Below are 21244 nucleotides of genomic sequence, written 5' to 3' on the forward strand. Positions count from 1 at the left end.
AAGTTTTGCTTAATGCTGACCCGATCTTTCAATTACATACTTAGATATGCCTGTTTTAACACAGAGTGAAAGTAGTGAAATATTGCAAGGCTCTCTTGGCAGAATACAACTTAAAAATGTATCAAGATGTATTTGTAGCCAATGGGGCTTGAAGAAGATTAAGACAAGGCATCTGGGTTCCTAACACTTGAATCAAAGCTCTGAACCATGACAGGTAAAAACACTTAAGAATATAAAAGATATTAAAAAAAAACAAAGCCAGCGGGTAAAATACAAAGGCTATGTGACATTCTGCAGTTATCTTTGACAGCTTAACAGCATTCCAGGGATATAAAAGATATGCATAGACTTCTCCAGAACATTAATTCTCAGCCACACCAGCTCAAAAATAAAATGAATGATTTGATATTGACACTCACAGAAAAACTCAGTGCCTTTTCCTCTCCCATCATGCACATCACATATCTTCCTGTAAGGAAGAGCCTTAACAGCCTCATTCTCACCAGCACTACTTTTCAAAAGAGACTGCCACAGGGATGGAATATAGCATGAGTTATCTGTCCTTGCCAACATCCCTGCTTCTGATCCTAACATTCATGAAACCCCACCAAAGAGCAGAGTAATAGGAGCCCATGTCTGTGAGTGTATATAACAGATTTTCTCTGTTCTGGCTGTATTATTGAACACTTTGTTACTTGAGTTTTCAGAGTAAAATATTGCCTTCCTATGCTCAGAAGGTGAGCTGATGATTTCTGTAAAGTATTACTTCGCTCTCACACAAGATTAGCTTGACAGGTTAGCTAAGGAGACAAAAATGGAATTGAAGGTGAAAGTGAAAACAGTGAGTGAGAAGTATGCACTTACAAAACCATAGCAGTTCTCCCACATCTGTACGTCAGTAAGATATGCTCAATAATATAAGCAGTCAAGAATATAAGTCCCAAAGGGAATATCTGAAAGTATTTACACTTGCTACATTAATTGCTACCAACACCAGCAATCTCAAAATTGCTTAATAAATTTTAGTAAGGGAAACAAGATCAGGCACAGCCAATTTAATCCAGAAAAGAGCATAAATCCTCAAAAACAAAATGCAATTGCACGGATTGTATCACTTAAAATGGGTAGTTACGAGAGGTTGCAGAAAGCAAAACACCACATAGGTAAAGGCAGTACTTAGATATAGCCAGGCTTCATTAAACATGCCAAGGGGCATACTGGAGACAAGTTTGTGTTAACCACTTGATGCTGGTGAGAAGCTGCTGGCAGCAAAATACAGCACAGCAACAAACTGCGACTCTAAGGGGAAAGGGACTTGTTTATCATTTTGATCATTACCACTGTTATTATTTTTGATAATAAACAGCATCTATATGAGTGAGCAACACTAGGCCAAGTGGGACATACGCACCGTAAGGCTGTCCCTCCATCCCTAGGAGTGCACCAAGATAGAAACAATGTGAAACAAGTGGCCTCTGGGCTATATGCCAACAGCAGTGCTGGCTAACACCTGGGTAATGTCTAGAGTCAGGAAAACCCCGTAAGATAAAGATTCATTTGGGGGCTGCTTGTATCGGTTGATTTCCTACAGATAAACTTGCTGAAGGGTTTCTTCCCAGTTGCTCCCCTGCCAAGGTGGCTGCCCAAATTCAGGATTCAGGCAGAAAACTGGCAGATGAATGTTGATGAGGTCCTTAGCTTCAGCTGCATGCCAGGCATACTATCTTGGCTCTCACTGCTTACTCCAGGCCACCCAAGTTTGACAACTTCAAGCATTAAACCATTAAACCTAAAAGCAGCATTACAAAATTACTTCAGAGAGAACTGTCACCAACTCAGTGGGAGCCAATGAGGACAGTCATTCTAGTCACTAGTTTCCTTCCAGGAGACCATGGGCTGTATAGTTAGTTCATCACACAGAAAGCAAGGGGGGAATTAAGCTGTCTCAAATAAAGAGCAGTAGAGAATAGGAATATTTGGTCCCAACTAGAACTCTCTCTCTGTGACCTGACACGCCAATGTTATTATCTGTCCTCTCAGTACTTGCTCTTACCAAATGCTAAAACCTCCCAGCCTTTTCTTTGCTGATAGCTTGTCATTGCTGGCAACTGGCCACAAGGATAAAAATACCCAATGGCAGTACCCCATGCTGCTTCCAGAAAAAAAAAAAAATATATATATATATATATATATATATATATATATAAATGGTGTGAAACACAGTAAAATTCCTTCCTTTGTCTTTGTATTTGACATGAAGCCCAGTGACACTTCTGCTTCAGAGGCACAGCTATATGAGACACTGTGACTATCACAGACATCCATAGAAATACTGCATCAAAATATTTAAGTATGAATTATTACAAAATTTAAACTAAGTTATTTTATTATAAAGACATTAGGAGCTCGCTGATCCCTCCCAGTCCTGCCTAAATCCCAAAGGTGCTATCTTCTTTGATTTATTTAAGGAATGAACAGCTCAAATGTTTGGAAATTAATGTTTCTGAACACACGGTTTAAATTTCTAAAAAATTTGGTTTAAATTACTGAAAACAGTTTGTGTTACTGAAAAATTAAATTAAATTACTGGAAAAGTTGATTCATTTATTTATTTTCAGAACTAAATTAAGAGCCAACTGATGTGGTATCACTAAGATATCCCAAGAGATTTTGGTCTGGTACTCTACATGCAGCTTTTGGTGAAGCACACACCTCATCAGGAAAATAACCATACACACTTCTGTGTTTCTCCCAGAAGAATGAAGTTATGTTTTCTAAAGAGAACACAAGAAACTCCATTCCCTGGTCAATATACAGGCTGTTCATGGAGAGGAGAAATGAAGAAGATATAATGGGACTTATCTTCTGCTAGGGAAGAATTTACTGGCACAGTACTACATTCTCAAATATTCAAAATTAAATAGCTTTCACTCAGAGGAAAAAAAAAAAAAAAGAACGAAGAAACCTCACAAAAGACCCAATGGCAGAATATTCAGAGACTCAAACCCAGCTTGTGAACAGCTTTGTGTAGAACTACTAACTAATGTGCAAAGTTAAAAGTTGTAATCAAGGCAGCTCACATCCTTCTGGGTGCACAAGAGTATGAAAACAGCACTGAGTCCAAGGTGGACAGCCACCTATGCCAAGTGCACATCCAGAGGATGTTTGTGACTGGGATTCAATGAAAAGAAGTTCCCAAGGCATTTTTTTTTTTCATCTGGGTGCTCGGAGAGATGTATAGATTCAAAGGAATGTGTCAATCTCATCTAGCCAAACTTTTTTTTTCCCCTTTAAATGGATAATTTTCCTCAAAATTGCACCATCTTTTCCAGTCTAAGAAGCATGTTTTGTTTTTTCGTTATGATTTTCAAAAATAGTATTCAAGTGGTTATCATGCTTAAAAATAAATTTTGTTTATGTAATTGTTAATCTATATTCTTCGAAATTAAAAAAAAACTCTTGGTTTTTGCTAACTTTGACAGAACCACTTTTGAGAGTTTTCTATTGATCTCATTGATCAGTGAAACTACTGCAAGACACAGAAAAAGATACGAAATACCCTTTTCACCTCACCAGCTTCCGGAGTACTCCTTTCCCAAAACAGAAAATGGCTAAAGTTTATTTTAACTAGATGTACATATGTTGCTCTGAAAGCAATGCCTTCTATTTATTTCAATGAAAATGATAACAGATACACAGAGCACAATAACAGTATTAGATAGAGCAAATTCTCAGCTACAAAACACTATTACTCAACATAACCACCTCCACTTGCTATGCATTCTAACCAGTGATGAACAAGAGCCTGCATGCAGCACTCATAAAAATTTGCACCAGTGGAGGTGACTCACAGTTACTATCACCACTTCTGAAACACATCACCTGCTGCCTCACTGTGCCAACATCCACTGCTTGGTCTCCAGAAGCATCCAGCAAGTGTCAGTGAACATCAACGGGTGCCATATATATATATTTTTTTCACATAGAGGAATTCAATCCCACACTTCTGTTTCATTCGCACTTCCATGTCAGAGATCATTTTTCCCCTCTGCTGCCATCTGTCACATGACAACAGCATGTAATGTAACACAACTCTGGTGCGAAGGTTCAACCTCTACTGCCATCCCAACAACATCATGAGGTTGTGGGCCAACATAATAACACAGGAAACATTACTTTTGGAGCAGCCCTTGGATGCTGCTGCATGCTCTTAAAAGTACACAGCCAAAATGAAGGCCAGTCATATAAAGGCTGTTTGAATTCCTATACTACACCAAGCGATTCTGAGAAATAGAAGACAGAGATGAATCATCCACCAGCAGGGTATGCCTCAGTTTAGGTAATCAGTAGTTACTGCCATGTGTTTTCTGCAGTGAAATCCCTCACAGAGGAGACGATAGGACAGAAGACTTACAGACAGACAGACATTCGTAAGTCATCTCCTGCTAACCAGTCACCACCACCAGAATGCAGAGAAAAAGGATCTTAAGTCCTACTCTAGCAATATTTTGTAGTAATATTCCACAGTACTGCTGCACATTACCGTAGCGCTGCACTGTACATATTACTATATATACATGCACATCTATTTATAATGTGCAGGTGCATATCTGGACACAGAAATGACAATCTTTCAAAGGACAACAGAAGGAAAATTTTTTTCCTCCAAATACTGAAAGTCACATTCCTGTACTTTCATTTCTTGTTTATAAACTAGTATTCAGAGAAAAAGGCACATTATGTTTCAGGTGCAAAAAGCTTGTTGATTTTGAAGGGCTTGCTTATCCCTGATGTGGTCTTTCATATGGAAATCTGACAGTATTTCTTCCCTTCAACAAACATGATGTTTGGCTTTTATGAAAATCTAGATTTATATGCCCCTAAGAAATATAACCCCTCAACACTCCTCTCCAAGGTCATTTTGAAGTATAACCCAATCTCCAATGACAAACTGGTCAACCCAATGCTACCTGCCCTATCTGCACATACAGCTTTGGGAAACCTTTGTTCCGTGCTCTTCCAGGATTTCTGCATTTTATTTAGGTAGAAGTTCACTCAAAATGGTTACTATAAATTAGCATTACAGAGCTGATGACTTTTATGTGCTTTTGCTAAAAAAAATCTGAAATTCCCCAAATTTTTGTATTTCCACGTATTGGGAAGGGAAATCTCTGATACAATAGTCCAATTAACTTCAAACAGCCCAGAATCACACAAGATCATTCATGTCTTTGAAAATAAAAAAGAACTATCAGCAACATAGCAGAAAAAATGAGCACTGCTCATGCCAAACTTTTACAGAATTCACACATGCTCAGCATCTAAAATCTGACAGACACCTACCCCAACATTCTGATCCAGTTCAGCGTTGAACAAATGTAAGCTGAAGATGTTGTCTCTGAAAATCCATATTAATACTTCAGTCGAGAAACACAATGCATATTTCAAAACCAAGCTATTTATCTCACTGTTACACTGTTACACACACGTAAACAACGTGATCTTTATTCAAAGTATTTTCAATTTTTCTTCTTCTTTTCCTGTGAAAATTTATACCAGAGATTTTGTGGCATCTGATGATTTGTTCAAGTTAAGAGCCTGGAGCAGATATCTGAACATATCTGGGAGGTGAACCTGCATAGGGATATTCATGTGGGAACAACTATGGATCCACTCCAGGCTAAAAATGTTCTGCCCAAACAGCAGTAATAAGTGACCTGGGGAATCAGTCCCATGGCACTAAAAGCAACGCATAGGAAACTATCTTAGGAGTAGTTAGACTAATTTTAATTAAAGTACTGACTTGCAAATTTTCCAAGCAGTGTCAAAGAGCAGCAAGGGCTGGAAAAAAGAAAGTGGAAGTTAATAGTGATAGCACTAACTGGGCACAGTCCCACAGGGTATGAGCACAGTGGGCACACTCAGGGACTGAAAGCAGTTCTTCAATAGCCACCTACACAGTGAGCAATGACAGAGATCCAGGGTACAAGCAGACACTCCAGTCAGAAAAAAAGGATACAGGGCTAGGGACAAAGCTACAATGAGCAGCCAAGGAGTGCAGCCAAAAGACAAGGCACCTGCAGCAGATGGCCAAGGCCCAAGCAAGAGATGCAGCAAGAAGCAAGTAAACTTACAATATAGCTCAGGAAGAGAATGAAGGGCCCAGGCTGAGCTTAAGTGGAGCTCATGGGCAGAGGGTATGGCAGTGTGGGGTGGAAACCCAAAGTGAGGTTGCTCAGAACCATTAAAACCCATTAGTGCCCTGAGGGCCCTTGCAGAGCAGGCAACATCTCACTGACGAAGGACCATCTCCTGGTATCTGTTACCCACATGGCAGCAGATGGGCTTCACCTTAATGGATCATCTGGTTGGTTGCATGTTCCACACAGACATTACCATCAAGACCATATTGTGATCAACAGAAGCTTTTGCCATTTGCTTTAGTGAAATCAGGATTTCATTTAATGTGTAGTGAGTACACTGCTTGGAAATGTAAGCTGGTGCAGAGCTTTAAAAACAAGGACCTACAAAAGCCTTTGATTTTGCAGAGCTGCCTGGGAGCTAAAAGCATTAATTGTACTGATGTGAAGCTTACAATTGAAAGCATGATTTGTGTGCCGCCATCAAAACCTGTATGCTAAGGGCTACATGCACTTATCTTCTGTGATGACAGAGATGTCAGAGAACCAAATAGTCACTTATGATGGTTTTGGCTTAAAATATTAATTTTAGATCCTTTATGTCCAGGTGTACACATTCTTTCTGTTTCCTTTCCCACAGCGCACGGTGGATGCTGGTAGGACTATCACTTGTTGTATATTCAAACATCTCCAAATACATCTGGGGAATAACACAAAGGCAGGCAAATCAGAAATAGGGCTCTCTGAGGCTTCTGTCTGAGGCTGTTTTTTAAGGGTATCAACCACCAGAAAGCTAAAATGCTTTAGCAATCTGGCAACTGTCATCAGGTGGCCAAGATAGACAGTTACAATTGCATGTAATGATCTGTTCCTGGTGGACAAGATTTTCTTGTATTTGTGCACATCAGTAGCAAGCAACCATCCTTTTCCCTATATTCCATTTGCTTCTAAACCATTGCAGAAATGAAGGACAATAAATGCGTTGCTGAGTTAAATTGTTCTTTCTGAATTTGAAATGTTGGTGTTTGACCTTGTAGAATACGAATTAATTCTAAAGCATTGGTATGAAGGACATATTAAACAAAATAGCACTGGAAAAGCCAGGCACAGAGCACTGCTCACATACATTTGAGGTGTCTCAAACCGTTTCATCCTTTAATTTTATGGCAAATTTCTAAGGACAAGTGCATTTTTTCCTCACTATTTTTTTTCATTATCATCATGACTTCATTTGTTATTGTTAAACACTACTCAGTTCTTTGTACATCCTCACAGCAGTCCAAGCTGCCCTTTGGTAGCTCTTCAGAAATCTCAGAAACAAACACATTCAGAGCAGCCATGTGCAGTATGAATGTTTAATCCTGGAACCATCTAATTCGACAACAACATTCTAGCTGCCTTCTGGAGTTCTGAGCAGAAACACTCTGAAGTCAAAGGAAAATTTCTGTTTACTCCACTGAAATAGGACTCTAATACAACAGCCCATACAGATTATTCATGCAACATGAAATTTCACACCTCTAAGCTCACTCTTCAAAACAAAGGCTGCTAGTGTTCACACAATATTTTAGCATCAGTTGTATATTAGTTGTAATATAAAATTACATTTTCTGTTCCAGCATATACCTTGCTCACCTAAGAAAGCAGAAAGAATGGATTCCTCTGTCAGAAAATAAGAGGGAAGAGAAAGGCGGAAAGTGTAGTACCTGTGAGCTGGATCTGGACCCTTCGGGTCATCATCAGTTATGCACTGGGACTGCCTCAGCTTGAGACAGCTTCTGGCTGAATCCTGTTAGCAGAGTGGAGAATGAAAGGAGAGAAGGAGGTTCAGATTTCAGCCTTGTCAACAGCACTCCCCGCCCAAACATTATATACGAGCTTTCATTTTATGGCAGCAAGGGACATTAGTACATTCCAACTGTGGAATATACACAGCCAAGTGGCTGTGATTTGTCCATTGTGCGCGTAGGTCTATGCAGGTCTAGGGAAGGGTCTCTTTCCAACGCTTGCAAAACCCACATCGTGAGTACCTGCCCAGTTTGGGGCTTCCCAGTACAGGGAAATGTTGACAAACTGGAGTGAGCGCAGTGAAGGGCTTCAGGCATTTGCGAAACATGATGTCTGACAGAAGCCCAAGGAGCTCAGTTTGTCTAACTGTAGAAAGAAAAGGCATGGGGAGACTTTGCTGTCTAAAATTGCCTGGGAGGAGCATGTGGGGAAGACACTGAGACTCTTCAGTTAGCAAGTAGATGGAGGAGAGGCAATAACTTCAAGATAGAATTTAGGAAACGTATCATAGAATCATGGAATGGCCTGGGTTGAAAAGGACCACAATGATCATTCAACCCCCCTACTATGTGCAGGGTCGCCAGCCACCAGACCAGGCTGCCCAGAGCCACATCCAGCCTGGCCTTGAATGCCTCCAGGGATGGGGCATCCACAGCCTCCTTGGGCAACCTGTTCCAGTGTGTCACCACCCTCTGTGTGAAAAACTTCCTCCCAAAACTCCCATTAGGAAGAAAAAAAAAAAGTGAAAATTGCCATGGGAGTGATCAAACACTGAGAAAGGGCCCAGAGAGGTTGTGGGACTGAGACTGTTTAGAGCACTGAGTTGGTTGAGAAACCTCCAGAAGTCACTTCCAGCCCTGGCAATTCTCTGCACCTATCTATGTCAATGTGAGCCCCCCAGCCTTGTTGCATTGGGATCATGCTCATTTTACCAGAAAAATGCCTGAGATGAGAACCCTCTTGGACCAAGAAGGAAGAAGAAAAAACACTCTTAGGAATTCTTTATGCATGAAGATCTTTTCCTCACATCTCATCTCACCACCAAGGAGTTACCCTAGCTGCTGCCCCCAGGAAACTTACTGCAATTTATGCTGAATTGTAGCTAGAAATCAAATCCAGCGTGGAGAATTTTCCAACACTTTATATAAAGCACCATCCTCCTGCAGCATGCCACTGGCACATTGCCTCAGCAGCGTTCAGCATTTCAGATCTCACTATAAAAGCTTATGCATACTATAATTTTGATGGCTGCATTTGTAATTCTGCCCCAGGTATCACTCAGAAGGCACTGCTACACTCAGAAAATGTGTTTTTTTAGGAACTGTGTATGTATTTTTGCCAAGGACATCTGAAATTTTACAAACCATTTATTCCTTCTGAAGTGTTTGATCCTGTCATTTATTTCTTTCATGAAATCAGAGTCATCCCAAGGTGCATCATATTTCCCACAGCAAACAACTGATCTCATGGATTATTTTTTTCTGTTGAGAAATAAGCAGATGATGAAATCTGCAGAAAAAAGAGAAGGATCCTTTAAAACTTTCCCCTATCCCAAGCTAAAAAACATATCAGTGGGCAAACTACGTACATAACAGTTTCCAAACTTTTTCTGAGAAGCAAGGAGACAAATGATAGCTGTAATTCAGCAAAATATTGAAGCATCTGGACAATTTGAGGCACGATTGTTGCTGCGCACATCTCTCTGACCTTAGGCCAATGTTGAGCTATACTGTGCCCTCTGCTGGCCTAATTTTAATCCTTCTTCCCACCTGGGAGATAAAGCAGGAGAGCTAAGTAGGCTCCATGGGTGCCACCAGCTTGTGCATGTCACACGAGTGGAAAGTTAACATAACTCCTTCAGCACTGCCGTTCTTCACAGTAGCTGAGGCAGGCTGATCTTAACATTCCCAGAAAGCTATTCAGCCAAAGTCTCTGAGAACAGAATTGGATCATAACCCCCTCTACACATCTGTATCCGGTAATGGATACAGTTCCCAAATTAATTCCCCTCTCTTGCCCTCCCTCTCCCCAGAGGGAGCTACGACACTCTCTTATTAGACACAACCCCACTCACTGCACTGATTAAATCAGAATTATGAAGAGCAGGTGCTTTCCAGTGACAGCCTCACACAATGGCTCTTAATCTTATATGTGCCACAGCCACTTTCACAGAAGGTCAATTACACCTATAATTAATTTACGTAAGCGGAACCCTCAGCTGCCACCTTACACAGCCTTGCAGATACACAGGCTGCAGAAAACTGTATTGGTAATTAATTTGTCAAGCAAATGCTAGGGAAGAACAACACTAGTAATTCATACCATAGATATTCAAATGAAACATCTTGCCTGAATAATTTAAAGTCAAAAAGGAGAACAACAGCAAAGCAGAACAAAAGCTTGGAGTCTTCCATCAGCTATTTCCTCAGGGAACATTACTGTAATGTGCTATGAGCCAAATTCAGACATGGTAAAAATACCATGGTGATGGAGGAATTCTCCCTGGTCATAAAACTTTGCTGACAATTGGAGAATCTTTTGTAACACACACCATGAGAAATATATCCTCAGATGCATTCACAATAGATGATGGATCAAACTGCCACCCCTATGTAAAAAGAGGAAAAATTAATAGATGGTTCAAAAAAGCTGCTTCATCTTCTATGAGTATTGCCAGTTAGGATATTACAGCCACATGTAATGGGCCTTCTCAGGCATCAGGATGAGCCATTTACCAGGCTTGTACATCTTAAAGTGATTCACTATGGTAAAACAGCGTATTTCTGAATGAATGCTGTTACAGTAAGTGAACCTTCCTACCTAATTAGGAGAGCATAAATGTCATCCATTAATACTTAATACACTCTCTGTTGTTAATGCCACTAATTTTTTCGTTCTGTTTCCTCCATCAGGTGTTTTCCTCTTGATGGTTGTTCTTTGTAGAAAATAACAAGTGGAGGCTTGCTAATGCTAAATGCTATTGAAGCTACACAGTCAATGACCTCTTTGGTCTTGCTGTTACTGAGTGTATTTCTGTGGAGATAACAAAATTGGTATGAAAAGGAAAAAAAAAAAAAGAATCTTTCAAACATCCAAAATAAAGCTCCTTATGGAAATGGGCTTTTTGCTTTTTAACTTAGATTCAAACTTAGGTTCAAAGCTTTGCAAAATCTCATATGGGAATGTTACAGAAGTATGGCAGTTACCGTCCTTTCCAGGCTTCTGTATGGGGGGATCAGAAGGGAAGGATCAGATCTCTATTTGTGTAATGAAAATTGTATTTACTCGTAATGTGGATTAGTTATTTCCATTCTTAAGGGAGAAAGTTTGAGTTTGTTGCTGTTGGGAAGATTGAAGGTTGTATCAGGGCCATTACACTACCACCCAATGAGAAATGAAGTGTGGGGGCTGCCAAACTACCAGTGGCTAACGCTTCAAAACCGAGGACAGCGTATTACAATTCACTAAGATAATTTCTAAAGCATAGAAATCATACCCTGAACTTCACATAGTGATTGATGGTTTTCATCTGTAAAAATATGCTAATAGGAACAGTAAGCAAAGAGAAAGTTTGAAACTTTGAAACAATGATAAATGAAGATAAAATAGCTCAGTGAAGCAGATACTTCCAAGTGGCAGCCACATATAAGCTAGGAAGCATTGCAGTGTCTTTTCTGAATTAAGAAAAAAAGAGTGAGCAAGTGCCTGTTAAGGGTCCAGAAAGCTGTATTTACACAGGGAAAGAAACTCAGCATGAGTAGGAGGCAAGGATTTTGAGGTGGAAGCTGACAAATCCATACCATCTCATCTCTTTTACAGTCCATAAATACTTGATTTTCTGACACTTCAGCCTAAAGTGTTGACAGTCCTGATACACTTTTTTACAGACTGTGGTCTGTCTTTTCTAGCTGTTGCCCTTCACTATTTATCTGGATGCGTTTATTCCATACCTTTTGCTAAGATCTGTGAAAAACAAGATCTGCTGTTATTTTGGCTGGGCTTTCCTGAGTAATTTTGTCTCTGCCTGGAGATTAACAATAAGAACTCCCCCAGCTTTCTTCCCAGGTTTCTCCACAGGTATTGCCTGAAAGTATCAAAGTGTTGTGCATCCATTTTCTCTGTCCTCGAGTTACCAACCGATACTACTGACTAGATATATCCACACAGATGATAAGAGTTTCCTGTTACAAAACTGAGAAAGAATGAAGGTGCAATGTATATGTATTTCCTCAGAAAGTCAGAGGCTGGTCAGGCAATGAAAGCCATTCAATTGTACAAAAGCAACCTTCTGATCCTTGCATTGTTCTCAGACCACATTCACTGGCTTGCAGTACTGTGCAGGCAGGCACATCCTTCATAGCATGTCATGGAACATTAGCCACACAATGGTTACAGAGAGAGGTGTGTCATTTGTTACTAGGTGAATTTCTAAAGAGGGATGGTTTAAGGAGCAATGGCTTGGTTGCTTTACTGGGTGCTGTGTATAGATACACAGACATAGGTATGTTACTTCAAAGTTACAAATGAGAACTGATGTGAAATGCACATAGGGTTGGTGTTGATTAAAGACTCATGTAGAAGAGTCTAGCAGACAACCAATGATGTTATTTCATCAGATAGACAAATAGAACATTTTGGACCTTTGGACAAAGGTAGAAAGATCAGATCACAAATGTTTCAGTTGGGAAGGCTACAGATAGGGGCAGCATTTCAGAGATGTTTGTTCCTACTCATTCACTCTCTTTTTCCTCACTCACAGTAACTTCTCATATTTACAGAAGGAAGCCCAAATACATTTTTACATCCATTTGTCAGGATGTTGAGGTGTCTCTGTCAGCAGTATCTCCTGAAAGTGGGTCTTGTCCATAGCAGGGGGTGAGGAGCTGGCCATATGGAAGGCTATTGCTACTGCAGAGCAGCCCCTGCCTTTCACTTTTATATCTGCCCAAGGAAGATATCTATGCTATGGAACTGCAAGGCTCTGCAACAGAAAACGTGCAAGTATAAGAACTTGAAAATTAACTCACTGAATTATGCACTGGCTAATTAACTTATGATTATTACAAAAGTCACAAGGTGAATATTAATTTTTGGATTGTACAAAACAGTAATCAGAAAGAGAGAAGATTCATGCTGATATCCCACAGTCTCAGTTTCTGTGGAGCTGCAAAACAGCACAGATCCAAACTGGCTCTCTTTACCCAGCAAAAGAACATTAAACACAGTCCCATGACTAAGAATGCAGAAAACAACATGTTTTGCCATTCAGAGATGTCAGAATCTGAAGCATGCAAGCAGGCATCAGATGTTTCTATACATCAGAGCACAATAATTTACAATTTCTTGCAAGCAAGGTCAATGGGACTGCTGGAGATCAGCAGTTTGAATGCACCCCTGTATGCATCTGGGGGCAGGTGACATACACAAGTATGCACAGATATAGAGATTACAGCTGAGTCAAATAAATGATTAGAAACAATTATTAAAGTCAGAGGCAGAGTACAGCATGCATTTACTTTCTTACAATCAATTTCATCCTGTATTAGTTTTCCAAAAAGGTGTCTGTTTTCTAGGCAAGACTGCTGTCATAGTCAACACCCCCCCCCCACAAAGCAGTATGAATACACCTCAGGGAAGAAACACCTTTCTTAGCAGCTGTAAATGGAAACCTTTGTTAGATTTGTTTTTCCAGATCTAGGATTATTTGAAAATTAGAGAAAAAATTAATAGCAGCGATCACGCATACTATAAAAGTGAATGATTCAGGAGCTTCACTCATCTAGTTTCTGTTAGTGAATCACTGACTGATATGAAAAGGAACAGGTCTCAAGCACTGCACAAACTCCCTCTATGCAGCAATTTTATAGCAGATCCCACATGCACATTTAGACCCTTCACTCCCACTTTACAGGGAGAAACAAATGCTTTATAGATATCCATACTTGCATTTTTTCCCATTTAACTGGAATTCTTCCTCTGAGAATGAAGCTATGGGAACCTGGTTCTTTGTTAACAACTGCTGTCACTTCCAATTGACTGAGACAGTCTACCCCACATGCACTCTTCACCATTCATTTGAAAGTTATGAAGAACAGCTGTTTGAAGGGACCTTTCCTTTGCTGAAACTTCTGCCATTTCTTTTGCTGCCCATCTCCACTGAGTTCTAGATGTTACAGTTTCCCCAGAGCTTCACGGTGGGATATGTCACAGTTGTTGGGGTACTTTCACACTGTTGATATAACTGACATTTCTTAATGCAGCAGGACTGTGCTCACTTAGAGGAATCTTATTCTTTTGATTCCGAGGATCAGTCAACTTCTTTTTTCTTTTCAGGAATCAATATTTTTTCAGTAAAAAAAGTTCCAAGGACAAAACCACATCCTTTAAACAGCAGCAATGAACACAAGGGGCTATGATTTACCCTGATCCCTGCCTATGTGAAGAAATAAGCCAGTGTGAGCTTCTGGTGCAAAGAGCACTGAAAAAGCATGCTCTCCAGCTGCACATTCATGCATACAGACTGCATGTGCAGCTGTCTCCTCGCAGTACAGTGTGTGACCCTGTGTGAGGAACTGTTGTCCCTTCTCTTCCAAACAAGCCCTGAGCTGCCTCAACTCTCAGCTCTCCCAGCTCTCATCTGACAGCTCTTTGCCACAGGAAAATCTCAGTCTGTAGCTCACAGGGACTAAAAGTTGTGCCGCTCTGCTTAAACCTCTGTGCATTGCTTTCTAGGCAGTACTGCTAGAAAGAGGCCAAAGGTTGAGCTGCGTACCAGCCTGAAGTCTGTGTGGTTGGATTCCAAAGGGGTTTCCCCCTTTCTAAGGTACAGGCAGCAAACGATGATTAGCTGCATGTAAGTAAGTGGTGTTGCAAATTTGAACTCCACTACCTATACACTAGTGTCTGGCCTTGAAATCTGCAGTAATGTTTATGTATTAAGGAAGCAGAGATAAGAATAAAGGTGCACTTTTAGGACCTTGTATCTCACATCTGTGGATTCACACACAACCTCTGAACTGGGAAGAGAATTAGGGTCAGCATTTAAAGACAGAAAAGTTGTTTGTTTTCACAAGACAGTTGAAACATCTGACCTTGCCCAATACCACTTTTTTTTTTGCCAAACATTTTCATACTAACTCTCTGGTTTTCATTTGCAGAAGAAACATGCAGGCACACAATTTAAAATGTGACATTTCTACCAACCCAACTGAATGGCACCTGCAACAACACTCTCTTACACATAGCACTGATATGAGTGTTACCCATATGAGCAAAAGCAGAAATTGTTCTCCCTGTAGAAAGATCTTGGCAGTGAAGAGCAGCATCAGACAATGCAATCTAGCTTAAAATTCGGCATTGCCTGGTAATACTCAGCCACAAAAATTAAAATGATCTAAAACAAAAATTAAAAAAAAAAAAGGTGATATAAAAATCAAGTAACAGCTTTTAATCATGCAGTAGTGTACTTTGAGGACACATTTCTGTACGATCAGAACTAGTGATCAAATAATACTCAGGATATCTATGTGAAAGATTGTTTTCTGAGTACTACTGTAAAGATTCTGTTCAGAAAAGTCATCAGTTTAAAAAGTGATGATTATAGAAAAGCTTAATATTGGATTAAAATGCAGCCATGTTTTCTATTGCTTCCATTAAATACATAAAGTATCTCAACAGATCTTACTTCTGGACAGCCTGAAAAGGGTATACCTATACTGAAACTGCAGCAGTGGCAAGCTAGCAGGGCTAGTCCTGGAGGATTTCAGTTATAGTATCCTAGAACCCTGACACAGCTCATTCATTTGGCTCCACAAGCAGCTCCAGTGAGCTCTGTGTTAGCAGAGCAAGATCAGGGTGCAAGAGCTGACTGCTGAGGGACAGCTCACAGCAACACAGCGGTCAGTTTCTGGCACTCAGAACAGCTTTATCAGTGCTAACTCGTTATCTCTGCATTGCACAGCGATTTTTAAATATACATCAGCCATGTAGGAAATGATTCAGGAAATTAAGTGTGGTCTTACAATGCAGCTAGGTGTCTCGCAAGCCACTTGAGGGCTTCAACTCGAAAAATAATTTCTCCAGAATACTACAGCTCACTCCATAGACAACTTATGCCGTTTTCTGACTAAAGCTAAATGTCTTTTATTCCAGAAGCCTGACAATACCAAAATCAACAGCTAGCTTGCATCAGAGATAGTCATAGCTTTGAAGAACAGCTGTCACATGGAATTGAAGGGCATAAAACCCACAGTATGCACAATTACCCAGATTTCTTCCTGTCATGCTGCCACCTTTTGCAATTTGATTGCAGAAGCCTTTGTTATGGAAAGCACTTAGAGTGTTTGGCAAAATCCCAGTAAGTGGGACTGACAAGAGGTTTGAGGCCAAAATCCATTTCTACAGAAACATCCACAACGTGCTTCATTCATACAACTCAAAAAAAACCCAAAAACAAAAACAAACACCAAACAAACAAACAAATAAAAAACCAAACCGAAACCATTAGCAGAGAATGTTAGCTCTTACCTGTGTACATCCAGAAGAAATAGAAAATAGACTAGATACTTTGGGTCTGGTCTCTGGCAGTGCTTCACTCTTCTTATCTTTAATTTGTGCCAATGCCTATGCTCAGTCTGCCTCTCTGCAAATCCAGTCTGTTTCTTTTCTTGCCCAGCAATGACAAGTTTATCACTTTCCCCTTGACTGCAGTCTTCAAATATATGAAAACTACTGTTGTGCCTTCTTCAGTGTAAACATCTTTCAACTCTTAAATGGTGATGAACATAAACATTTAAATCTCAGGAGTTTTGAAAATAATATAAACATTTCAGTGTATCTCATATACAGAATTTCATTTAGTTTTTTTCACTTTCTCTATTTTAACATTCAATACAAAAGAATATAGAGAAGAGGTATCTTCTTTCCTGAAAAACAGAGGAGAAAAATGTGTGCTTCAATCATTTATAATTCTGCCCTTGATTTTTGAAAGGAAGCTGATGGAAGTAAAACTAACAACTGCCTAGTCAGAGCTGCAAGTCAGACTTTACATTCCTCCAAGAGATATTTCCTGTGCAGTCATTTTATTTCAAGAGTAAAAGCTCAGTAATATTTTCTTGTTATTCTGATCAGAGCTATCTGATCAGAATAGTTGTGAGGGCCGTCACAGCTCTCCCACATTCTTCTATACATCCAGACATAGCATTTGAGTCTTAGAGTTGAGTGGTTAGGAATTACAGAATCACAGAACCATGTAGGTTGGAAAAGCTTCATAAGATCATCAAGACCAGCCATCATCACCTAACACTATAAGCCCACCACTGAACCATGTCCTTAAGTGCCACATTCTGAGTTAAATACCTGCAGAGATAGGGACCCCACCACTTTCCTGGCCAGCCTGTTCCAATGCCTGCCCACCCTTGAAGCAGGATCTTTTGAAGCATTATGAACAGGTGGAAGTACCAGGAGATTTTGTGCCAAGGACACAACTTTTGTCCTGCTTATTCAAAGACATGCCAATGTTCCTAAGCAGTGCCTGATACTTTCTTCAGTTCTTTTGCATCTTTCTGATCTAGTACATCTTTAAGCAGGGGGAAAAAAAAAACAACATACATTCTTTGTAACAGGCTTAGAAATAAATCTCTTCTGCTATGTGATCTTATCTCTCTGTGCATAAACAAACAGGTCTCATACTGGCAGTGGCTTAAGATGCCTTGTTTAAAATGCCATCGTTTAAGAGGTCACAGGTTCTAAAGTCACCAGCTCATGGTGATTCATTTTAACAGATACTCAATACATCTAATCAGACTACAAGAACAAGATTGTAGACTATACACTAAACATTAAAAAAGCTTTCTCTTCACATTTTAGAGAGTTGCACCTTTAATTATTGTACAACTGTGGAACCCTATGAATAAGAAATCACACAAGTTCTTCTGTTTTATGTCTCCAAGAGATAAAAAGATACTAGAGCAGATATATTCTCTACAAATATATATAGTATGAGTAAACTGACATTGTAGCTTCTTCTCAGGTCACCCCTGGGAGAATTCTGATTCAATACTCAAAGAAAATGTTCTACTCTTTAACTACTATGTGTATAACTCCCCAAGACAAAACAGTCCTCCAGTATTCATGTGCCTCAACTCACAGCTTCTTGTTCTCTAGAAAGATTGACTGATAGCCAGTAGGACAGATGAAAAAACAGACCACCCTCCCCCCTCCAAAAAAAAAAATATGGAAGTATTTTCAGAGATTGCTCAGAGAAGAAGCAATAATATTTGCCTTATAATTTTCTTTAATATAAAAATATTAAAGAAAAGGAAAGTAAAATTCAATTATCCAATGGAGAAAAGAGCCAAGTCAAAATGTTTTGATACTGCACTGCAACAGCAGTATTAACTTCATGCAAAATTCTGCTGGTTTAACGCCACAGTAGTGTAACTTATAAATAATTCCAGAGGCTTTACAAAATACAGGTCAGAACACTGTGCCTGTCTCACAGTTCTGGAGAAGAATGGCAAATCAATTAGAAGTGCATTCTGATGTCTGCCAATGGGATCTCTGCCTTCTTCTTTTTCCCCAAAGGGAAACCATTCCCCAAATTGCATTCACTTGCAATTTTCCCTAAATCCCCAAAACACTATGCCATTATCAAAATGAGGCACCTGTAATACAGTGACTTCTAAGATACAGATTTCCAACAGAATATTATTAAGAGTTTAGAGATGGGTCAAGCCATACTAAGCCTCCCAGTATGTCATGAAATACTGTTTCCAGGAAACTAAACCTTGAAGAGCAGATTGCAGGTTTAGATACTTTTTGCTACACAAGGTGATAATCAAGTTAAAAATAAAGAAGTATCTTGAAAGTGATTGTTACTGACATTACTGGAAGAAGGCAAAGAAAGTGTAATGAAATCTGCCAGAAATGACCATTCCAATAATCAACAAATGCTTACTGATTAAAAAAAAAAAAAAAAAAAAAAAAAAAACAAGTGGGGAACTGAGACAGTAGTTAAGTTATACTGAGTTTTATCTATTTTCTAAATGTGTATGCTTTTGCTTTTTTCCATGGTTAACAAATAATGAAGTATACAATAAAATTCTCCCTTTTTGTCTCACAGCTGGGCAAAAACCTGTATTCCTAACCGAGCCTCAGAAAATTATAGCTTTGACAGCTAAACTGTGGCAATGTTTCATACAGATGTAACATAAGGCATGAAAGAGTGCAAAGTTCCAAAAACCTTTCTAAGAGGAAGCATTGCCAGACATTTTACAAAATTCTAGTTCACTATGTGGAATTCACTGCTATGTAAGTTCAAAGTTAAAGAGAAGTTGTGGTGAGATTTGAAAGTATTATCATCTTTGAATGCCATAGGAAAAAAAAATACACAACTTCTGTGTCACATTAAGTAAAACTCAGAAATGAGATGTGTAGAAAAGAAGAAAATACGCATATACTAAAGCCTAAGAAACTGCATGCACAAAAAAACAAACAAATGAACAAAAACCTGTGTGTAAAAAAAGAAGAGAAGAAGCTACAGCAGCTTGACCTTTGTGCCCAAATTCTGTTTGTAAAATTAATCCAGACTCATCCCTCTCTATGAAGATGTTATTATCTAAGGGTTAATGCTACAGGTACATAAAAATATTACATTTTGTTTTAAATCTTCATCTCAGTGCTTAAAAAAGAACAGGGAAGCAACTTTAGCAAACTCTCTTTCTGGAGAGTAAATTTACTATGCCAGCAGCCCTGACAGTAGAAGTGAATCTGATGATTCTCATGAAAATGTCAGTCAGGAATCTACTGCAAATACACAAGCACACAGTACAACGAATAGAAGAAAGTTTAGCACTAGATGGCAATATACCTTTGCAAAATAATTCTCTGAGATGTCTACAGATATATGCAAACATTTTTCCAACTTCTGTACTATTATTTGGTTCTTGTGTGGGTTTAGGCATACAGTTTTTATTTGGCTTGCACTAAAATAAAATATTCTTTCATACTACTGTTTTTTTTTGTTTTTTTTTTTTTTGTTGGTTTGTTTGTTTTTTCCTATCTCATACCTTCAGTTAAGGTAAAACACTACTGTGATCCAGAGCTAACAAAACAGAGAAGATTCACAGCTTAACTGAAAGGATGCAATGAATTACTGACTATTCACTGTGCAAAGTGAAGAAGCTCGTGGTAAACCTTCACCAATTCTGTCAAGCCTGGTGAAATAAAAATCACAACAGAGCTTGTTTTTGTGGGCTGTCAGCTTGCTTCTATGGAATCAGAACATGAACTTCATCACTTACCTGTTAAAATCAAGATTCCTTTGGATAGCTTTTTGTCCCTTTACCTGAAACATTCATGTTTCTTCTTCATTTTGCGTTCATATTTGAGAATGTAACCTTCACTGAAGACCAAGTCAGTTATGCAGGTAGAACAGCATGCATAACTGCAGTTAACCAAAGCACGTTGGCTGGCTTACCTGCAGCCAGTGCAGTGCATTCCCTAGGTCCTTGGAAAGCCCACAAGTTATTAGTCAAACTTTTAAACCCACACTTCATAAAATTAAATCCGCCCATATCAACTAAACTACTAATTGATAGTACTAATTTATACTAATTGGTAGCTTGGTTTCTCAGCAGTGGAAGCAGCTCACAGAGGTGTTGGCTAACTCTCCACATGACCTCAAGTCACTGTCCCTTTTTTTTCTACAAAAATGAGTCCTTGAAGCTGTTACCACCCACTTACCCACCCACGTCCTTGCCAGTATCTCAGTAAGTAGCAGATTCCAAAACAAAACAACTGATTATCTGTACTACTGTCTGTTCATTGCCCTATAGGAAGTTTGTTCCATATTTTTGTAGAATGCACTTTCACAGTTTATTTGTGCTTTCTATAGATGCCTGTGTGAAGACAAACATGGACAATATTGCATTATAATATGCAAGAAAAAGGGAAAGTCTTTTAAATTAACTTTGTAGTGCAGATCAAGGTATCTGACAGAAGCAGCTCAGTATTGCTACCAAATTAAATAATTCTCTCTCCAGAATGTCTTAATATCTATCTCTCTAAAATTCACTACTTATTCTATTTTGATCTAACATGAGACAAACTGTGACTTTAAGCAAATATATATATATATATATATATATTTTAACAACCTTACTGACAAGTCAATGAAAATGTCACTGACAAAAGTCACACTGGAAATGCTAAGCAGAACTTCAAAGTGGTACAATCATGCAGCCTGCCTAGTACTAATGGCCACAGTGCAGTGACATAAAAACACAGTCTTCCATTGCCACCGTTCTGATAGAATC

At 39.2% G+C, this 21244-nt stretch overlaps 1 protein-coding gene across 2 annotated transcripts in view; it reads right to left on the reverse strand.

The window, feature by feature from the left end:
• CPNE4 (copine 4) overlaps positions 1-20569 on the reverse strand; it is a 262207-nt gene extending 241638 nt beyond the window's left edge. The window contains exons 1-2 of one of the 2 annotated variants that reach the window (XM_085226458.1): positions 9293-9419; positions 7847-7929 (exon numbers count right to left, since the gene is read on the reverse strand). In XM_085226458.1, the coding sequence (XP_085082584.1) occupies positions 7847-7880 (34 nt within the window). In that variant the 5' untranslated portion in view covers positions 7881-7929; positions 9293-9419. Of the gene's footprint in view, positions 1-7846; positions 7930-9292; positions 9420-20230 lie in introns of those variants that run through there. The other variant, XM_085226459.1, reaches the window with a different exon arrangement.
• Positions 20570-21244: the final 675 nt, after the last annotated feature.

The sequence above is a fragment of the Meleagris gallopavo genome, chromosome 6, assembly GCF_905368555.1.
Source record: "Meleagris gallopavo chromosome 6, MGAL_WU_HG_1.1, whole genome shotgun sequence".
NCBI classification, from domain to species: domain Eukaryota; kingdom Metazoa; phylum Chordata; class Aves; order Galliformes; family Phasianidae; genus Meleagris; species Meleagris gallopavo.